The following is a 20,546-nucleotide window of genomic DNA, read 5'->3' on the forward strand; positions in this document are numbered from 1 at the left end:
AGATAGGGAAAATTAGTCGACAATACTTTGGAAATCATTATCAATAAATACTACATTACAAATTAAAAGACAAATAGATTTTTAATTATTAGACAGATAGGATAGACCTATTACCATTTTCATTTCACGCGATTTAGACGAGTTTATACCAGAATCTTTGTGTCACAAACAAATAAATAAGTCTATTTCTGTTCTGGATCGTTGCTTTTCGCGTTGGATCGCTTCATTTACATGTAAATAGGCAAAATAAAAATGGTAATGGAGTTACGTGACCCCACAAAAGTGAACCGCAAAAATACGCAAAGTTAGAATATGGGATCTAGTCGATTTAAATTTCCCGCGTGTCTATTTAAAGGGACAGTCGAACTACCGACATCAAAGGTGCCGCCGGGAATGTCGCGTCTAGTTGTACCTAAATACTTGCTAAATACTCTTTGCCATAAAAGTTCCCTTTACAGGATATCCAATCTCGGACCTGTAGAAATTCTCGAAAACCATTTTCCCCGGGAACTCGACGAAGTTTCCCTACGATCTGCGTTCCCCATAGGGTGTCTCATGAAAACAGCACCTAAACATCGTCCGCACGATCGACCACCAGGCATCGCAGCGCTTTCGGAGAGCCCTCGTGATAGTTTTACATGCGAGAAAGAGGGCGTTGCAAAATGTCCGAGGCCGACACGAGGGTTCGAGCAGAATACGGGCCTCAGTCGGAGCTCGACAGTGTACACGGGACGATCGAGTTACGTTCTCGAAACCGAATCGAGTGTGCGTGCCCTACCCAGAATACGTGTAGATATACGGTGGTCTGTATCATAGTGTGGCTTATAAGCGCAGGCTCTCTCTCTTTCCCTCCCGTGTGTATCTGTGTGTGTATACATATATAGAAACATATATGTACGCGTAACCGATACGTTGTGCGCCGGACGGAGTTTGACACACACGCGCAGCAATGGCGTACCCCTTCGAGAGAGCCTGAGCGTGTCCTACCTCGGTCGAATATCCTTTTTGTGCGGCTGTGTGTGCGTGGGTCTCTCGCGCGCGCGGTGTGTAACCTTTCGGACAGAGAAAGAGGATACTTGCTCCAAAGCAAGTTGGAGTAAAAGTCCCTCTGAACGTCGTACACAGAGAAAAAGCGAAAGAAGATACTTGCTCAAAAGCAAGTCGGAGTAAAAGTCTCTGAACTTCGTGCACAGGGAAAAAAGAAAAACGAAAAACGAAAAGCAAACAAGAGAGTATAGCTACTCTGAACGGAGTACATAGAGAAAAGAAAATTAAAAGCCGTATGCCGACGGTGGAAACGCGAGGCGTTACATCGGCGTAGCGACACAGGGTGTCCGGTGGCACGGACACACGCGCACCAGACGACACACGGGGCTGCGAGAAACGGGGAGCCTAACCCAGCGGCGCGACGTTTACGCCCAGGTTCTGGAGAGGCCCGACCATTGGCCGACGTGTAACGCACGCCGACGAGTCGTCGTCGTGGTCGGTCTCTCTCCGTGTGTTCCCACGGTGGTACGTTTCCCCGTGAGCAAACCAGCGAGCAAGTTGATCGAAGGGCTTCTTTTCGCCACCAGATAATATCCTGGAAAGTTCGAGGCGAACGCGATGCACGGCTATTGCCGTCGGAAAGATTCGTGCGGAGGGATCATCGTGACAAAGTGAAATGTGAGATCGCGCGTCCGGGGGCAGGGTTTCGGTACGAGACAACACCGGAGAGCGGAATTAATAATCAGAAAGAGATCGAGAGGTGGAAAGAGGAATATATAAGAATCTCAAAGGAAAGAGAACCGGAGGTCTGGTCCCTAGATCCACAACGCCTTAGTGTATCCGTGTGATATTCAACCCCTTTTCTCCACCGAGATCTATCCGTATAGAGTATCGTTGTTCGGGTGGTTCCTCGGAGTTGGATATAAAACTGATTTGGTCCAACCCTTGGATTCGACGACCCTCTCTCCTCTCTCTCACTCTCTGTCTCTAGCGACGTTCCCGTGTTCCTGTCCGGATCGTTCGAGTCTGAGAAAAGCCGTTGGTAGACGCGAGACACCGCCGCCCAGTGGCATATTTCGTCGCGACGTTCTCTGATCGCCGTCGAATGCCGATAATCTTGTTCGCGAGACAACCACTTCTCGTAACGAACAAGAACAAGAAGAAGACACGCAGGGGTGAAGAAGAGGGTGAAGAGAAGGATTCGTAGATCGAGATTGCCGGTGGATCCCCGAGACCAACGCTGGGCGAGACGGGGAACTGGTGGTCGTCATCGGGGAGAATAATCGCGAGGATCCCACGAGATGAGGGCCTAGCGTCCGAGGTGGATCGTTGGTCAGCGGGAGCGCAAGAAGGGACGGTTCGCCGGCGGAAGCCTGGATAGTAGGAGGTTTCCAACATGGCCGCCGCCTGCTACGAGAAGGAGGTGGTGGTAGGTGCCGCTATACACGGACACGGTCATCACCATCACCACCACCATCATCACCACCATCACCATCACCATCATGGGGGGACGGCTGGTCAACAGAGCGGCCAACAGCATCCACCACCACCGCCGTCGTCGGCGTCGTCGACGCTGCCACAAAAGCAGCAAAACAAACAACAACAACAGCAGACGGTGTTGCCGGCAGCGTCGACGATCCTGGAGACAGCTAGCGTCAGCTCGGTGACGGGTACGACAGGGAACGCGACAGCCGCAACGGTGGCAGCCGTCTCTGTGACCACCTACAAAGACTACAAAGACTACTCGCAGCCGCTCCACGTGGATTGCAGTGTCGAGTACGAGCTGCCAAGCCAGGCGAAACCGCCACCCGGAGGCGGCGAACCCCTTCTCATGATACACCCCTGCTACTACCGGCGCGCCGAGCGCGAGAGGAGAAGTCCGTTCGTGAACAACCTGCCGCCGCCGGCGAACGCGCCCATATCTTCCTCGAGGAGGAGCAGCAGAAGAAGCGTGGCTGCTGCAGCCGGTGTCGTTGTCACCACCGCGACAGTATCCTCCACCTCGTCGGCGGCGGCGGCAGCTGCAGCTGCAGCGGCAGCGGCTGCGACGGAAGTTGCAACCGCATCGGTAACCACCTCCACCGCCGTGTCCTCGTCGAATTCCGCAACGGCTGCCGTGTTATCCACCACCGCGGCGGTCGTCGCGACTACAACGGACGCCGCCAGCCTCGTCTCCACGACCGGTCAGATGTCGGCTGCGATGGCAGCGTCTTATCGTGCGGCTCTCAACGCTGCTGCTACACTTTCCCAACAACAACAACAGCAGCAGAGGCGACATCATCCTCAACCACAGCAGCCGCCGCATCATCATCATCATCGCACCCTAGCCGCCGCCGGCCAGCATCCTCATCACGGCCAGCAGCAATCGCAACAACAGCAAGGAAGCACGCCGACCACTTCCGGCACCGAAATGATCTCGGCCGACGAGAAAGCAGTCATATCAGGTATTTATCAACACTACTTCCGCGCGATGCGCGCACACAATCATCAGCATCAGCAGCAGCAGCAGTTGCCGCAACATCAGCAGCAACCGCCTCCTCCGCCGCCGCCGCCACCGCTGCCGCATCGTACCAGCCAGCATCAACTACATCATCAACCTAATCACCAAAGCGACCGAAGTTCCTCCTCCGCGTCCGTCACACCGACGGCCGCCACGTCGCTCTCCGGTATACTACGGCAGAGCTACCAACAGACATACCAGTCCGCGAGCAGCAGTTGCTCGAGCGCGTCGAACCATTTGCGTGTCGCGACCGCGTCCGCCGTTGTCGCCCATCATCCGTACAGGCGGCCGTCGGCGACGTTGCTGTCGCGGGCGGCCTCCCATCTCGGACATCAGGTCTCCTCGTCGTCGTCCTCGGTTTCCTCGTCGTCGTCCTCATCCTCCACGTCCATCGGTGCTTCCAGCGGCGTCTCCTCCGGCGGCGTATCCAGCGTTTACGCGAGCACGATACACAGGCATCATGCCAGCTCGCTGCACGCCCTACAAGCCGCCGGATTCTACGAGACGCCAGGCTATCATGCTCTCCTGCCGCAGAGTTAGGTGACCACCAGCACGATCCAGACCGACCCCGTTGCCACCAGCCTTCATTTATTCACGTAATCCGGCTGCTCTCTCTCTTTCTCTTTCCTCTCTATCTGTACTTTGCTCTTGCTCTCTCTCTCTCTCTCTCTCTCTCTCTCTCTCTCTCTCTCTCGCTCGTAGCCATTGTGCGACTTATCTCTTCCACTCGTTAAAGAGCATACGGGTTGGTCTAGTACACACCGCGACGGGATACATCTATCTCTGCGTACATACCTAAATACCTACCTAACCACCCCTACCTACCCCCCCCCCATCTACCTACGTGTACGTACCGTATGTACGCCAACAGTACACTACCGGCCGAAAGTTCGGGAATCGACAAACTCCATCGCTTCGATTCGTTAACCCTGCCATTGTGCTACGGTGAGAACGATTTTATTAAGGGATGCGAACTTCTGGCGCAACGAGACGAGTTTCGATCCCCTCGCAGGTTTCTTCTTGGTTGATTAAAAACTGTTGGGTTCGTTTCTATGTGGGAGAAAGATCGAACACCGAGGAGTAGAATTTTTATTTCATCTGCGGGAAATGAAGAGGTTACATACCGCACAAGTTTCTTGTGGATTCTGGTTTTGGTTTTTTTTATAGGACGATGGCTCGGGCCTTTCGTCGTGTCTCAAATGAAGGTACCTAATCGGCCTGACATTTTCAAGAAGTAAACAATTGCGGAGATATATTCTTTTTTTTTTGTAAGACCTTGGCTCGTGGACTTTCGTCGTGTTTCAAATGAAGGTACCCAATCGGTCTGACGGTTTTAAGCAATTAATAATTTGCGGAGATACAGTTTTTTTTTTTAATATAAGGTAATACTTCGGAACTTCCGCCGTATTTTAAATGGACGTGCCTAATCGGCTTGGCATTTTTGAGAAATTAATAATTTGTGGAGATACGGTATTTTTTAGATATAAGATGAAACTTCTCGGGACTTCCGTCGTATTTCAAATGAAGGTACCTAATCATCCTGACGTTTTCACGAAGTAAACAATTTGCGGCGATATATTCTTTTTAATACATGACGATGGCTCGGGCCTTCCGTCGTATTTCAATCAAATGAAGGTGCCTAATCGGCCTGACATTTTCAAGAGATAAGCAATTTGCGGATTTTTCGTCACAAAAGACATTTTTTTTTCAATATAAGATTATGCTTCGGGACTTTCGTCGTATTTGAAACGAAGTTACCTAATCGGCTTGAAATTTTCACAAAAAAAAAAACAATTTACGGAGATATACTTTCTTTCCGATATAAAATACAAGACGATGGCTTGGGACTTTCGTCGTACATTAAATGAAGATACCTAATCGGCCTGATATTTTCAAGAAATAAGCAATTTGCGGAGATTCGGCTTTTCTTCTATATTTACTTGTTCTATATTTTCTATCTTCGTTTTTTTATATATAAGATGATGCTTCGGGACTTCCCTCGTATTTCAAATAAAGGTGCCTCATCGGCCTGACATTTTTTACATTTTCTATCGTCGTATTTCCTCGTATTCGTCGTGTTTTTTATATACTATAATCCTTCGGGACTTTCGTCGTATTTCAAATGAAGGCGCCTAATCGCCTGACATTTTCAACAAATAAACTAATTAATAATCGCATTGCTCCAAGTTGAATCCTCGTGGCCCGCGCGAGCGACATCGAGCGCGTAACTCGAAAATCGGAAGAGCAACTTGAAGGAGATATGCAATTGCTTTTTACAGTCTCGACTGTCGCGGCAGGGTTCGGATTCAAGCTTGGGAGTTCACATGAAAAATAGAGGATCGGGTGTGAACCCAGTATAAGTAGATCCCGAATAAAAGAGCGTAACGCGTTGAACCAACTGAGCTGTAGAAGATGGATGAGCGTATTCGAAACTTTTGGCCGGTATTGTATGCGCGTCGAGTTCCGCGTGTGTGCGAGTGGTCCGTCGGTTGTTGTTGGCAGTGTGCGGGTGGCCGGACGGACGGACAGAAAGCCGCAGGATAAACACACGAACCCTCGTGTGTGCACGCATGCGAGACCCGTACATACACAGACACACAGGAATACATAGAGAGAGGGGTACACTAGCGCAGATACGCATCTCGTATCCAGGGACAGATGGAGGGAACGAGAGACTATGGAGAGAAACGGTGGTCGTCGTTGTACGCATCGACCGATCCCTATCCACCTGCGATATTCTAGCCCCAGGTAGACAAATCCATTTGCTTAGGGCCCGCATTAACTTAACTTGCGTTTCCCGGACCGGACGCGGTTGTCCTCTCGAGAGCCTGGCCGACGCAAACATAAGGGGATAGACTGGTTTCCAGAATTGCAAGGGTGCGGGCTGTGCCTTCTTCTTGATAATGCGAAGATGGGTCTTTTCAGCAGTCAAAAACGCTAGACAAAAGATCAATCTAGGCCGCAGTCGCCCCCAAATTTCCTATTTTTACGTTTACGAGGCGAAATTTGCATTATTCAGAAGCATACAGCTGCGCATGTAGCTATTTTCTAGGGGTGGCAATTTTCGTGTACCCAAGCCTCGGGTCGGCTTTTGATAACTCGGGAAAATCTATGACGCTCTCCGAAGGATAATTAAAACAAGAATCTATGACGGTTCTCCGAACAATAAAAATTTTTGGGTTCCCGATCCGACCCAACCCGATTTCGACTTCGAGTACCCAAAATTTCCGGGTATCATAAATTTTCGGGTCCCGACGCGAACCCTAGGCAAATACCCGACTCGAACAGCTGCCTAATACTGCAAATTGCGCCTCGTAAACGTAAGAATAGGACTGTTGAGGGCGCTGCGGTTTAGATTGTTCTTTTATCTAGCGCTTTTCACTGCTGAAAATCCCCATCGCAGGCATTATCGAGAAACAAGAAGGCGCATCGCGTACCCCTGCGGGACTGGCAATTATTTTCTTTCAAATTGGTGGATTCTTTCGAATAAGGATATAGCAATTTAAATCTTGGAAACGAGCCTCCCCGTCAACTTGCGTTCCTCGGACCGGACGCGGTTGTCCTCTTGAGAGCCTGGCCGACGCAAACTTAAGCGATCACGCTATAGACATACATACTCTCCGTGCCTCGCAAGAAGTCCTTAGCCAATAATTCGGCTAGAACCGAAAGTGCCAATGCTGCGGCATTCCTTCCGAATTCATGTCGGAAGACTTCTTGCTAGACTCGGAGAGTACACAACATACGTTCGTATAATAATAAGACTCGCCCTGTCCACTGGTCTTTTCTCTTTTCTTTCCGGCCGGGTCGGGTCGGGTTCGACAATAGTATTTTTAGGTCGCCGGATCGATGGACTGGGGTCGTTAACGAAACATATTACCGATATAGTATTAGTACCGCCGCGAGTTCCCCTGCCTTGCGAGATTTCCATTAGCCGGCGCGCATACATCGATATCATTCCGACGACAGGGAACGACGGGGTTCTCGACTTGAACGGTGTCGTCCCCTACCCTCTGGGTATAGAGAAATCCGATCGACAATCATCGCGGGATCGTCAAGTGCCAAAAATTCCCAGCCCTCGCTATTGGGGAACACGTTGCATCGAGAAGAAGAAGAAGAGGAGGGAGGTTGGTCCGAGGACACAGAGCGTGCTTGAACAAAGAATGGGAGGGGTTCCTCGCGCGAAAGAGACTCTTTCTTTCTTTCCTCTTTCTTCCTGGTTTTCGTTTCGTATACAGGAAATGGCAGCGAGAGATCACGTTTTGTCCTGCTCTAACGGGGAACGCCGTACCCTTACTGGTTGTCTCTCTCTCTCTCTTTCTTGTTGTTTTTTCTCTCTTGCGTTCTCTTCTCTTTCTCGCGCGGAGGATCTCTCCGGGAGAAGAGGAGCCTGCGCTGGCGGCCAGGATTTCTTCTTTCCTTTTTGTGCTGCGCCCTTTTCAAAGAGCGCGCTCAAGGAGAAACGGACGGGGACCGTATTTCGTTACACGGTAACGATCGATCAACGTGACCGCACGACCGCACCACCGCCGCCGCCGCCGCGATGCACAGTGGGACGAAACGACTTTGACGGCGATCAAAAATCTCTATAGGATATTTCCATGATAGCGTTCTGTTTCTCTGTTGTTGAGAACAGCGCGGGGGAGCGAGGAACGTCTCGAGCGCGAGCGAGAATTCACTTCTGCACGGAGAAGGGAGAATTTATATTTGTTGTGGGGCCACAATTACTTAAATTCTTAATCGGACCTGTTTTAACTCGAAAATCAAACATTTCATACTTTCGATGTAGAATAACTGCATGATTTTTTAAATTTATAATTTTTTTAAATGTACTAATTGATTAGTGGATCTTTATGGCTTCGATGCTGAACCCTTTGCACTCGGAGCTGTTTTAACTCGGAAATGAAACATTTCTTTCGATCTAGAATAATTCCATTCTCCATGATTTTTTAAATTTGGAAATTGATACGATACCTCATCAAAACAAACACAAGTTCCACAAATATAAATTACAACAAAGTTTGAGAGCTATATTTAATAACTACTTACTAAACAAATTTTTTTTAAATAAGTAGCAGTGAAGGAACTGTCCATTGAAGTAAATTTCAAATAAAACACTTAAGATAGTCGGGAATTGTTGGCAATAAAATTGAAAAATAATTCGGAGTGCAAAGGGTTAAACGCGTAGTAATTGATTAGTGGACTGCGGATCTTGATGGCTTGTAAAAATGTTCTAAAAATGCTGAACTATTAAATTCGACAGGATTTGGTACGATTTTGATCTATTCGGAATCTACAAATGCTATTACTAGACAGCGGATTTGATGCATTTATGCAGTGGACATGTTAAAAATATTTAAGCACGTCGATGTATTAGTTCCAGCTTAATAGGATAATTAAAAGAAGAACACAATTTCTATTTGGCTCCCGTGTCCTGCAATCAATGCAAACATTCTTTATTTTGCATAAAGATCCTTAGTCTAGCTAGTACCAATGACAATGTCCCGCTTTCTTCAAATTCGTCTACAAAAATTGAAAATTGCACCCGCAGTCCTCGATTACGAGAGGAACATTTGATTTCGTTTAAAAAGAAAGCTGCAACTCGGCCACCACACGGCTGGCGGCCTCCTTTACCCCCACGATCACCGCAGGGTCTGAGGGGCGGACGTTTAGAGTTGTGCTACTATCAAGATCGGGGTTTACCCAGCTATGGCTACTCCCACTCCCCGCGGCTTCACCACCAGCACTCTCGGACCCAGGGACCGGGCCCTCCGCCTTCAACTCACCCTCGTGCATGAAATATTGATGCAGCGTCCCTGCATTAACGTAGTATTGCTGACCTCTACAAACATTCTAGTCCGGAGACACGATCGTGTACCTTGAAAAGTACACGTTCAAATGAACCGTCCCCTAAAAAGCTGAACCTACGTTCCTAGCCTCGAGATGAAAGCGATATTCGAAAAATCCATGCAGAGGCAGGGGTAAGTACGAGAATATAGTGGAGCGGCGAGGTCACTTTTGTTTCAATTTTTTCCGTCCATAAGTCATTTATTCAAATTTTGGTGCAGACGATGCGACTTCTTAAAAATAACAACACTGAATTTATCTAAATTTCTTGCAATTTTTATAACAATACGTGCTTGAATGAAGAAGCTCATTCAATAATTTCTAACGGAGTTATCCTTGCAACTTCAATGATTATAAAGTAAAAAATGTAACACCGGTTATTGAGCGGTCGTGGTACGGTCAGTGTTCAAGGTACTGTTTTATGAAATCAAAATGGTACTTGCTAATTTTTTTCGAATGTGGAGAACATGTAAATCAAAAATATCCTATATTTTCTAAACTAGAAATCCCAGCTTTACGAATATTACACCTCGCAAACGTAAAGGTAGGACTTTTGTGGAAGACGGCGGTGTATATTGATCTTTTATCTAGCGCTTTTCGCTGCTAAAAAAGCCCATCTATTCTTATCAAGAAATGAGAAGGGTGCATCCCGCACCCTTGCAATCCTGGAATACCCCCTTAATTACATTGATTTTGCCTCGATTTTCACCGCTCCACTATATCTGTACCCTAACCTAGAAAAGGAGCGGCCAAAATGGCGAGAGCTGCACCCTGCAAGCGCTATATTCGAGCAAAGTATACCCTAAAAAGCTAGAGCGGAGAATTCTACGGTGCCACCCCGTCGTTAGGGGCATTCGCCCAGCCCCTGCGTCTCTGTTATTCAGATTCCACAGGGCTCGCCCCGTTTCTGGTCCCACCTCACCCCGCGATACCGCTTCTCCCTTCTTGATCGAGCTCGCGTTTATCATCGTTACCGTCTCGTAAAGACCTAGGGAAGGTTACGTAACGGAACGTTGAGCGTCTCCTAGAGGGGGAGATAAGAAGACAGCGTCGTTGGCAATGGCAGCGTTCCTCGCGGCTGCCCACACTCTCCCGGGTGGTGTGTTCAGCATCGTTTCCCTTTTCTCTTTCTTCGCTGTATTCCTTTTCTCTCTCTCTCTGTACTCTCATCCCTTTCTCTCACTCGTTTTACCTCTTTTTTTCTCCTCCATCTTTGCTCTCTTCGCGGTTCTCACGAACACGAAACCAAGCTCCACGGCAGAAGCCTGGTTTAGAACCTCGCCCGACAGAAATTCCATCTCCGAGGCTCGCGATTATTTATCCGCGGCGTTCCGCTCTCGAACCGCTTCGACAACAGATATTCCCATTGCCTCCAGCGGATCGGAGATCCTCGCCGAGGAAATACGCGGTCAGCGATCCTCTAGATCGAGATCTAGGCTGCGCCTCGGAGCTTCGGGTAGACGGTACTTTCTAAGGGTGGTTCTTCCTTCTCTGGATCAAATCGATGTTTCAGGAAGTCGATAGAAATTATTGCTTAACCTTTAGTTACTCGCACCTCGATTTGTGCAAAATTGATCGCATGGGGTCTTGTAGGACCCCGATATAACAATTAATGGCTTCTAAAAATGTTCCACAAATGCTGGAGTATCGAACTCGACAGAATTTAGTACGATTTCGATTTATTTTCGATCTACAAATGCTATTACCAATGAAAATAGAATTTCATTTCACAACACATTCTCCAAATCTGTCTCTAAACATTGAAAATTGCATCGGCATCCGCAGTCTAATAGTAACACACATTTCAAATCAAATAAAACATTTATTTCCATTCTAATTAATTATTGATTTCCATTAGTTAGGACCCCATGCGACTAACCAAAGGTTAATATTTAATTGTATTGTTAAATATCGAAACCGTTTATACTTCATGGACGGCACATGTATGTGTTAAACTTGTCGCACACACACACACAGCTAACAGCTGTTAAAATCATGCGATTCTTTCGGCGGAACGTTTAGTTGTTCGCCGAACGAAGAAGCGGCGATTTGATGAACGCGAAAGATTTTCTAGAATTTTTGGCGGAACGTTTGACGGGAACAGAGATTGACCGATTGTTTAAATGGCCCTAAGCGGGCGCAGTATGGTTGTCAGAGACGTCCGGTTTCCGGTGGGGGCGGGAGAGGGTGGTGATGAACGTTTGCATTCGACGAACGCTCTCGGTGCGTGCGTGTCCGCTCTGGTCGGGTCGCGGTTCATCATTATTTTCTCTTTGCCGCGTGCGGTTCCTCCCTCCTTCTATTTTCTCTTTTTCTTTTTCTTCCCATCCGTTCGTCCGAGAACGGCACAGAACCACACCAAGATAGAGAGAGAGAGAGAGAGAGAGAGAGAGAGAGAGAGAGAGAGAGAGAGAGAGAGAGAGAGAGAGAGAGAGAGAGAGAGAGAGAGGGAGAGAGAGTACAGTCCGCTGTTGTTTGATCGCCTTTGGTAGCCGGCAAGAGACCGAAAGGGTCCTGTGTACGTGTCTGCTTATGTTCCATTCCCTTCCACAAGACTTTCCTTTCTTCGCTCGTTCTTCTCCTTTTTTCTTCTCCTTTTTTCTTCGTTTTTCTTCTCCCTTCGTTTCTCGAAACTGTTAGCAGTCGGTACAGTTGCGATACAGTTAATTACGTTAAACGCCTTCCCACGAGTGTTCCGTAATTACCTAATCGCCGTTCGACACACTGATACCGTTTTACGTCCTCGTCAAGCCTGACAAATACACTGTTACACCCTCGTAAAATTAGCGAACACATTTTGTTATATTCATTTGTTGCAGTCGCACGGTGACTCTGAGGCTGCCAGTCGAAATTGTTATATCGTTATGCGAAACAGCTTTGAAATGATTAAATTCTTCTCTATTCTCTATTTAAATTCAAACGTCGTAAAAGATTAAATAGAAGGAAAATCTTCAAACGTCGTATGAGATAACAGGTGCAATTTCCATGTGAAGAAACATCTTCAAATGTCGTATGAGATAACAGGTGCAATTTCCATGTGAAGAAACATCTTCAAATGTCGTATGAGGAAACAGGTTCAATTTCCATGTGAAGAAAAGTCGTTTAGGTTGAAAGATATGTCTTGATTCCGGAATTAAAATTGCTTCGAGTTTACAGAGTTAATACTTTGTCCACGTCGCAGATACATTCGAAATTCGCGTAAAAGTCACGCCGATGTTCGTAAAAGTCACGGGAAATCGAGACAACATGTTCAACACCAAACACTTACCACCACTGTGTCGCATGGCCCGTCTCAGGTCGTTCGCTTTTGTTTTGCTTGATGTTTACACTGCAAACTCAAATTTTTTCAATTGAAAGTGAAATTCACTTTAAACTGAAATTCAGTTTAATGCCAATTGAATATAGTTTCAAACTAGAATCGATAAATGTGTGGACACGTCGAGAATAGCATATATCTTTGTTCTTCGATTATCTCGATTTTCATCCACAAAAATGCATATTTTTCCTTCAAATTGAACGGTCATAATAAAATTGAAAGTGGTCAGGAAATTCAGTGTAATTCAAATTGGAAATAGTTTCAAACTAGAACCGATAAATTTGAACACAATTATCTTGACTTTCGATTATCTTGATTTTTAAACTGCACCATTTCCATTTTAAATCCACAAAATCCATAGTCTATTAACACTAGATCTACCAAGGGGGTCAAAATGACTTGCTCCTGAGTTGTTCTTTTAGAAATATTAAAATTATAAATATGATTTTCTGAGAAATTGTTTTAGTGAACTCCTCTAATATATGAAGTACATATTTAAACGATACTAATACTAACAATAAGGCAAAGTATATCAATTGCGATTAGTGCTCGGTAGTTCTAGTGTTAATACTGATCAAACTATTGAGACGTGAAGGCAAACCGATAAATGTTTCGGCCACAATTATTTTGTTGTAACGGTCAACAGCGAGGCGATACGATTTCGCGAATTAGCAGCTCGTTTCCGTGGAGTTCGAAATTCTCGGAGACGTGGAACGGAAACGAGAGAGAGGGAGAGAGAGAGGAGGAGAGAGAGAAATAGTGCTCGAACAAGCCTCGCCCTCCGATGTACTTTTGTGCGTGCATAAAAGCTTGCTTCACGTCGCACGGTCGGCCGAACCTAAGCGAAGGGAGACAAGTATTGTCTGCCATTGGTCCCTCGATCGTTGGGGATCGAGTTCTAGCCTCGAGAACGCGTCTACGGTACCTCGCGAATTTCCATTTCGCGATCCGGAGGGGGTTCCACCTCGATCTTGTCGAAAAAAGGAAGCCAATCGACGGGAATCGAACAGAAAATTCGCTCCGTTCTACCACTGACCCTTCAGGAATCATGTCTGTGCACTATACTCGAGAAATATTTGCAAATATTCATCGTGCAAAATCTTCAAGCATTAACTGTAGCTTTGAAAAATAGCAGAAATGATTTTGCGCATTGTAACGACTCCAAAAAATATGCAAGAGGAAAGAGAGCGGCGAAGAGATAAGGGTGCGATGTTGATAATAATTTTCTTACGTCCGATAGGTGAAAAATGCGTCTCTGTTCCCTCCAGCTCTCCCTGTTCCCTAATAAAATCGTTAATTTTTACATCAGATGTTTTCTATTAGTTTCTACGATGCGTAGAACATTTTCGTTGTTCACAGTTTCCCAGAGGAACATTGTACGATTACGTTAACTTCTGCGTCGGTATAATTCTCTCGAAACCGAGGAAAAACCAGATAAGTCGAAAATTTCGAAAATTGTTCCGTTGTCGAAATTCCGTCGGTAAGATTCGGTTGTCCCAAAACTTTTTTTTTTTTTGCAATGCGCACATTTAATATTGTTACATCACACAAGCATCAGGTTAGGTTAACCCAGACCTAACTCAGTCCGTTTTACTATCCAGTAATGAAAAGTTAATAAACAGATGATCACGTTGTTTGCATATACTTATGTGTGATGTAACAGTATTAAACGCGTTGCGAAAGAAACTTTTGGGACAACCTAACGTGTTGTTCAAGGTAGGGTGGAATATAAAATCCGACAGAATTTAGTACGATTTTGATTTATCTCAAATCTACAAATGCTTTTACCACTGAAAATGTTACGACTTTCTTAAAATCCGGCTACAAAATTTGCAAAATTCCATGGAAATGCGCAGTCTATCAACGAACAGAATTCGACTGTAATTTAGAGAAAATTAGGATCCCTCGAAACACGTGTATTATTGTCTGGAAATGAACGGGTACTCTTGACAAACAAAACAATAGGTTGCAAAAGCAGCGGAATCCGCGACCATAATCGTCCGACCGGCCACCCAACTGTATCAATCTCCGAAAGATGTACGCGTGTACACTATAGCATACACACAATACTACACGCAGCAGATACAGACACGCGCACACACAGAAACTTACACACACACACACATACACGAACAGTCAGACACCTTTATAGTTCACTATACTGTTAACTCGGCCTTAAACAAAATGACGTAAACTGCCTCAAATTATTTAATATATTAACGAGCTAGCGCCCTCGCTACTTTGACTGACACACAAAGCCTAATCTCCTGTATAATTATACGAGCCGTTCTATGCAAAAACGGTCTGCAAGTCGAAACAGTCGATTCATTGGGTAACAAAGGATGTTACGTGTGTTTCCCTTATGCAAGTCAAATTATATAACAATTTATTTTGTTTAATCGAACGCCCGAGATCCGGTGTTCACCGCTCTGTGGGCGCACGTCGACGTTATCGATCAGATCGAAATGATGTATCGAATTTCTGAAGTTCCAACGTTTTTTTCCATTATCGAACACATCAGCCCTGCGAGGTCTGCGCGTCGACGCACCGACGACATCGGTATTATGTATCTAATTCCCGAAGTCGCGAACGTATAATCGAATTATGCGCAAAGAAGATCAGAACAGTTCAGTTTTCCCAATTATTCGACGCTGTCGCACGTAATCCGCTTCTCCGAGGAGAATGCTCGCGAAGGGTGAACGCAATAATCCAGTTCTACGAGAAACAACCTGGAAATGTTTTCGGAAAATCCTGAAACGATTTCACCGAACGAAAATAAATGACTCGCGGCCATGTTTGCATCAAACGGCTGAATAATATATATATATACATTACATATATATATTATTACTATTATTGTAATTAACGACATGAGCGGAGAGAGAGAGACGATGTGTGTGTGAGAGAGAGAGAGAGAGAAATCGAAAATGTGAGTGTGTATGAGAGAGAAAGCGGGAGGAAGGATAGAACGAAAGATAAAAGGGAAAGAGGAACCGTGCGTAGATAATGATCGATCGAAACGAGCGTTTAACGAGGTACAGGGAGCGTAGAAAAAGTGTGTAGAACGTTGCTTGTTGCAGCGAATTCCTAAAACGAGAGCTATATCCAGCGAAAGATTATGATTCGCCTGGAGATGAGATCGTGTGCGTGTGTGAAAGAGAAAGAGAGAGAGAGAGAGAGAGAGTATCGCCGCTGGTGTTAGAGAGTAGGATGCGTATATCGTGTATCGATCCGAGCCCGGTTACGTTAACTCCTCGTTCATCGCGATATATCGGCTGGAAAGCCAGAGGAACGTTCTCTCCTCTCTCGGAGGAGCAAAACAATGTTTCGCGGTGTGTTTTCAGGGGATAGACTCGTTTCTAGGATTGCAAGGGTGCGGGATGCGCCTTTTCATTTCTGGATAATGCAAAGATGAGGTTTTTCAGTAGTCAAAAGCGCTAGATAAAAGATCAATCTAGGCCGCGATCACCCTCGAAAGTCCTATTTTTAAGAGGCTCTAGTTATTTGAGGTTTTAGTAAATTGCATTATTCGCTTTATGAAACTAGCTACATGCGCAGCTTCATGCTTCCGGATAGTGGAAATCACGCTGGAAACGAGAGTCTATCCTCTTAGAATGGTTTGAAGTCATCCGAAGTCATCTAGTCGAAGCAGCTTCGAAAAGATCAGCAAGAATCCGGTACTATTTTTCACTTCGCTATCACCGGAAGACGGGCATAAACAGACCTCCGGGACTTCGAAATTTCTGAAAGAGGAACAACAGCTTCGCAAGACACGGCTCGCAGAACTGAAAATATTCGTAGCGTAACAACAGCTCGAAACGAACCCCTCGACGTCCTCGCGCTAGACAAGCCTTAGAAATCCGATTTCCCATCGTCCTCCATCACCACGTCATCGAACCCACGAGATTCTCAGCAGAAGGATCCTCGAGCGAGCCTTTTTAGCCTAACATTGTCGGACGGACCCCGTACGGGTCGGTTCGGTTTGGGTCCGGGTCTCTGTTGGAGCTTTTCGGCGATCGTGAACGACGGTGGCAGGGCTTGGTTCGTGTATTATACGGGCACGAGGACTGTACAGGACAATAAGTATCGCGTAGCCGCTCGAACACGATCCATATAACCGAGAGCAACAGAGATGGGAAGCGCGAGCTCGCGAGGAGAGCGAGAAAGAGGAAGAGAGTTAATCGAGAAACGGGCCGAACTCCTACGGCTTTTATGGCCACGCTCGTAAAGATATACACACCGAAGGCTTTTTCTCTGAAACTCCGGGACCCCTCCGAGAGAGCTCGGAGCCAGGTCCAGGGCACACTGGGGCAAACGACGGGGCTAGGTAGAAACCGAGCGAGAGAGGGCGGGTACGCCAGGTACGAGAGCGGTTTAAAGCCAAATCTCTCCCTCTTTCTCTTTCCCTTTGATTCTCGAGCGAACAGGAGAACGAAAAGTATGTTTGCCAGCCCTGTGCGGCAGGTAGTTGCCGCAAACCACCGGCCGAGCATAAAGCGACCCGCAGCCATTTTTGATCCGTCGATCTTCCACCGGCCCCGAATTACAATGTTCTTGACCACGGCCCACAACCTTCCCGCCTCTTCTCCTCCTTCTCCTCTCTCTCTCTCTTCGATTTTTCTCCCTTTCCCTCTCTTTCTCTCTTGCGCAACAGACTTAGGATTTTACAATACTTCCAGTATAACATTTGCGATAATGTATCATTGCCAAATGAAATCTGTAGGCGTGCTCTTTCAATTTCTACGTGAAATCTGCATTTTTTCGGTTTTATTTTGATTCGTCTTTGTCGCATGCTTTCATTTTGGAGGTAGGTGTTGCCATTTAAAGTATTGATCACTGATTCTGAACATACATCGGTTAAATTGCATCATTTTCTGAGCCTTTCGAATTTGTTTTCATGACTCCTTCTCTGGTAAATACGTGAATCCTATTCTCTGCAGCTCAGTTAACACATAAACTGAATTTTTTGAGGTTTCGTATCGGAAATGTGTCAGATTTTCTTCTGAATTTTCTGAAAATGATCGAAAAACTAGTTTTTCGATTTTCCTCCAAAATCTCTCTATTTTTCTCATGTTCTGCAATATTTCAGGTTTCATTGAACGAAAACAAATGGGCGCTCTATCTCATTTCTATCGGAAGTTCTTTGATTTTCACAGAAAATTTTTCGCCCTCCTACTGCATCCTACTCCATCTTATTCGCTCTTTCTCACGCTTATGGTTCCCCAATGACCCCCTCCTCGCGTCCCAGCTCCCTCAGAAGGGCTGGGGACCCTCTCTTCTGCCCGATTGAAAAGCTAAGCCCAAGAACAAGCACCCAACAATGACCCGGTTCCTCTGACGCGCCGAATTGTGTTTCATGAAGAGAGAGGAAAATGTTTGAGAGAGAGAGAGAGAGAGAGAGAGAGAGAGAGAGAGAGAGATTCGGCAAATATGGTCACGGCGTTTCGCACTATTCTTTGCACACGTCTCAAAGCACACCCGGCTAGTTCCCCAGATAGGGCCCCCCTTAATTCTTTGACCCCCTCTTTACAGGACCCCGTTTCTAGACTGTATTCTTTTCGATATCCTTACCGGAGGCTTGCCTCTTTCCCTCTCCATTTCGGACTTAACCTTATCTTTTACCTCGTGTTACCTTCGTTGGGATAATCATTGTACGGGATCGTCCAGGGAAATGGGGAAATTGTGGGTAACAATGGAGGTTTTATACCCTTTTCGATGATTTAGGGGAGAAGCGGCTAGTTTGAGTCTTGGGCTGATTTTATAGAAGGTAGTTGCTGCAAGAAGTGTTCAAATATTTGCAACTTTGAACACGAGAAGGACGAAAGTCGGTGCGGCGTCTTTTTGAATGATTTAAGAGCGGGGGTGGCTGGTTTGTCGAGTTCTGCAGTGATTTTAGAGAAAGTAGTTTCTTCAGGCAGTGTTGAACTGTTAGGCATTCCGAGTATAGGAAGGACTGAAGTTTGTGTATTAGGATGGATAGCAACGTTGACGATTTTTGACAGAATTTCAAAAAATTTGAGATTATGAATTAATTGAGCTTTATAGTACATATAGGGTTTGGTTATCTTCCAGAAAGAAAGTCAGACATGAAAACAAGTTCGAAAGGCTCAGAAAAATAATGCATTTCAACCGATGATAAATGAAATTTTCAGAATACGTTTAATAGCCCACAGAGAAAAGTTGCAAAATACATCTTTCAGTATTTTCTCTGCATTCCGACAACTTGCAATTTTTCTTCTAAGGTTTCTTTCTGGTTGCGTAGCATACCAGTTGTTCTACCTTCTGAAAATGTATGGTGCAAGATTAAAAAAGTTATCGTCTTTTTAGGAGTCCGAATATTAGTGAGAGTCACTGTATATTATTTATGTGATGAAAGACGTTTGCTTCGGCTTATTTCGCCAGGATTTTACGGAAGGTCGTTGCTTCGACAGAAACTGGAACGTAAGAAATTGTTGGATCGACGATTTCGAGCACCGTGCACACATCGTGTTATGTTTGAAAGTGCGGCGCGGAAACGTCGAAGGCTATTTTCTGAAATTCCGTGCCGCAAGATCGGGCTGGGACGGTCGCGACGGGCTTCGATGACGAAGCACTTAAGGCTTCGCTCGACCACGCTCGACGTTCGAGAAGGGATCGTGGAAAAAGGAATTAGGTTCCGAGGTGGCTCTTCACGAGAAACCGCGACCGAGAGAGAAAGAGATAGAGCAAACTGTGTTCGAACCCCGGATGGATTCCTTCAGAGAACCTGGCGAAAGAGGAGAACACGATGCCCCTCCTCGTGGAAAGACAAATTAGCCGAGGGATTTTCAACTTTGCCGTCACCGGAGACCTCGATAAAACACCGGCAAAATTTCAGCTTCTTCGCCGTTCCGTGAATCTTCAAATTTCAGCTCTTCGGCTTGTTCGATTTTACCCTGACACAGTGTATTTCTCAATTGAAACTATTAATGGATTCCGAGCGACCCTAATTTTCCACTCGAAACTCTTCCGATGGCTTATGTCACTGTATGTATATCGCAGGGGAAACGTCTGTCGTTATTCTTGTAAACTGAACGATTGGCCCAAGTCTCTTCGTCCTTCCGGAAGTCTTCAGTAGCTTCAAGCCGTTAAATAACCATCTTGACCGAAGAGCGACTCTAATCTTCTTTTCGGAATTCTTCATGTGGAACTTATGGAAATTCCAACCTCGAAGACGCGCAATCTTGAACATATATGTAATACTTAAAATCGCCTCAGAAAATTTCGATTTCCTCAAACATCTATTTATATTGAAAGAGAAACGTCTGTCGTTATTCTTGAAAACTGAACGATTGGCCCAAGTCTCTTCGTCCTTCCGGAAGTCTTCAGTAGCTTCAAGCCGTTAAATAACCATCTTGACCGAAGAGCGACTCTAATCTTCTTTTCGGAATTCTTCATGTGGAACTTATGGAAATTCCAACCTCGAAGACGCGCAATCTTGAACATATATGTAATACTTAAAATCGCCTCAGAAAATTTCGATTTCCTCAAACATCTATTTATATTGAAAGGGAAACGTCTGTCGTTATTCTTGAAAACTGAACGATTGGCCCAAGTCTCTTCGTCCTTCCGGAAGTCTTCAGTAGCTTCAAGCCGTTAAATAACCATCTTGACCGAAGAGCGACTCTAATCTTCTTTTCGGAATTCTTCATGTGGAACTTATGGAAATTCCAACCTCGAAGACGCGCAATCTTGAACATATATGTAATACTTAAAATCGCCTCAGAAAATTTCGATTTCCTCAAACATCTATTTATATTGAAAGAGAAACGTCTGTCGTTATTCTTGAAAACTGAACGATTGGCCCAAGTCTCTTCGTCCTTCCGGAAGTCTTCAGTAGCTTCAAGCCGTTAAATAACCATCTTGACCGAAGAGCGACTC

General features: G+C 45.8%; 1 protein-coding gene and 1 long non-coding RNA gene across 3 annotated transcripts in view; one reads left to right on the plus strand and one right to left on the minus strand.

Moving 5' to 3' along the window:
• The window catches only part of LOC143210666 (uncharacterized), a 39,479-nt gene that overhangs the window by 1,416 nt on the left and 17,517 nt on the right, over positions 1–20,546 (minus strand). The window lies entirely within an intron of this gene.
• On the plus strand, positions 602–18,153 carry LOC143210651 (uncharacterized). Its single transcript, XM_076427709.1, has one exon. It carries the CDS (start codon positions 2,384–2,386, stop codon positions 4,025–4,027), a length of 1,644 nt encoding a protein of 547 aa, XP_076283824.1. The 5' UTR covers positions 602–2,383; the 3' UTR covers positions 4,028–18,153.

This window comes from Lasioglossum baleicum, chromosome 7 (assembly GCF_051020765.1).
Source record: "Lasioglossum baleicum chromosome 7, iyLasBale1, whole genome shotgun sequence".
NCBI classification, from domain to species: domain Eukaryota; kingdom Metazoa; phylum Arthropoda; class Insecta; order Hymenoptera; family Halictidae; genus Lasioglossum; species Lasioglossum baleicum.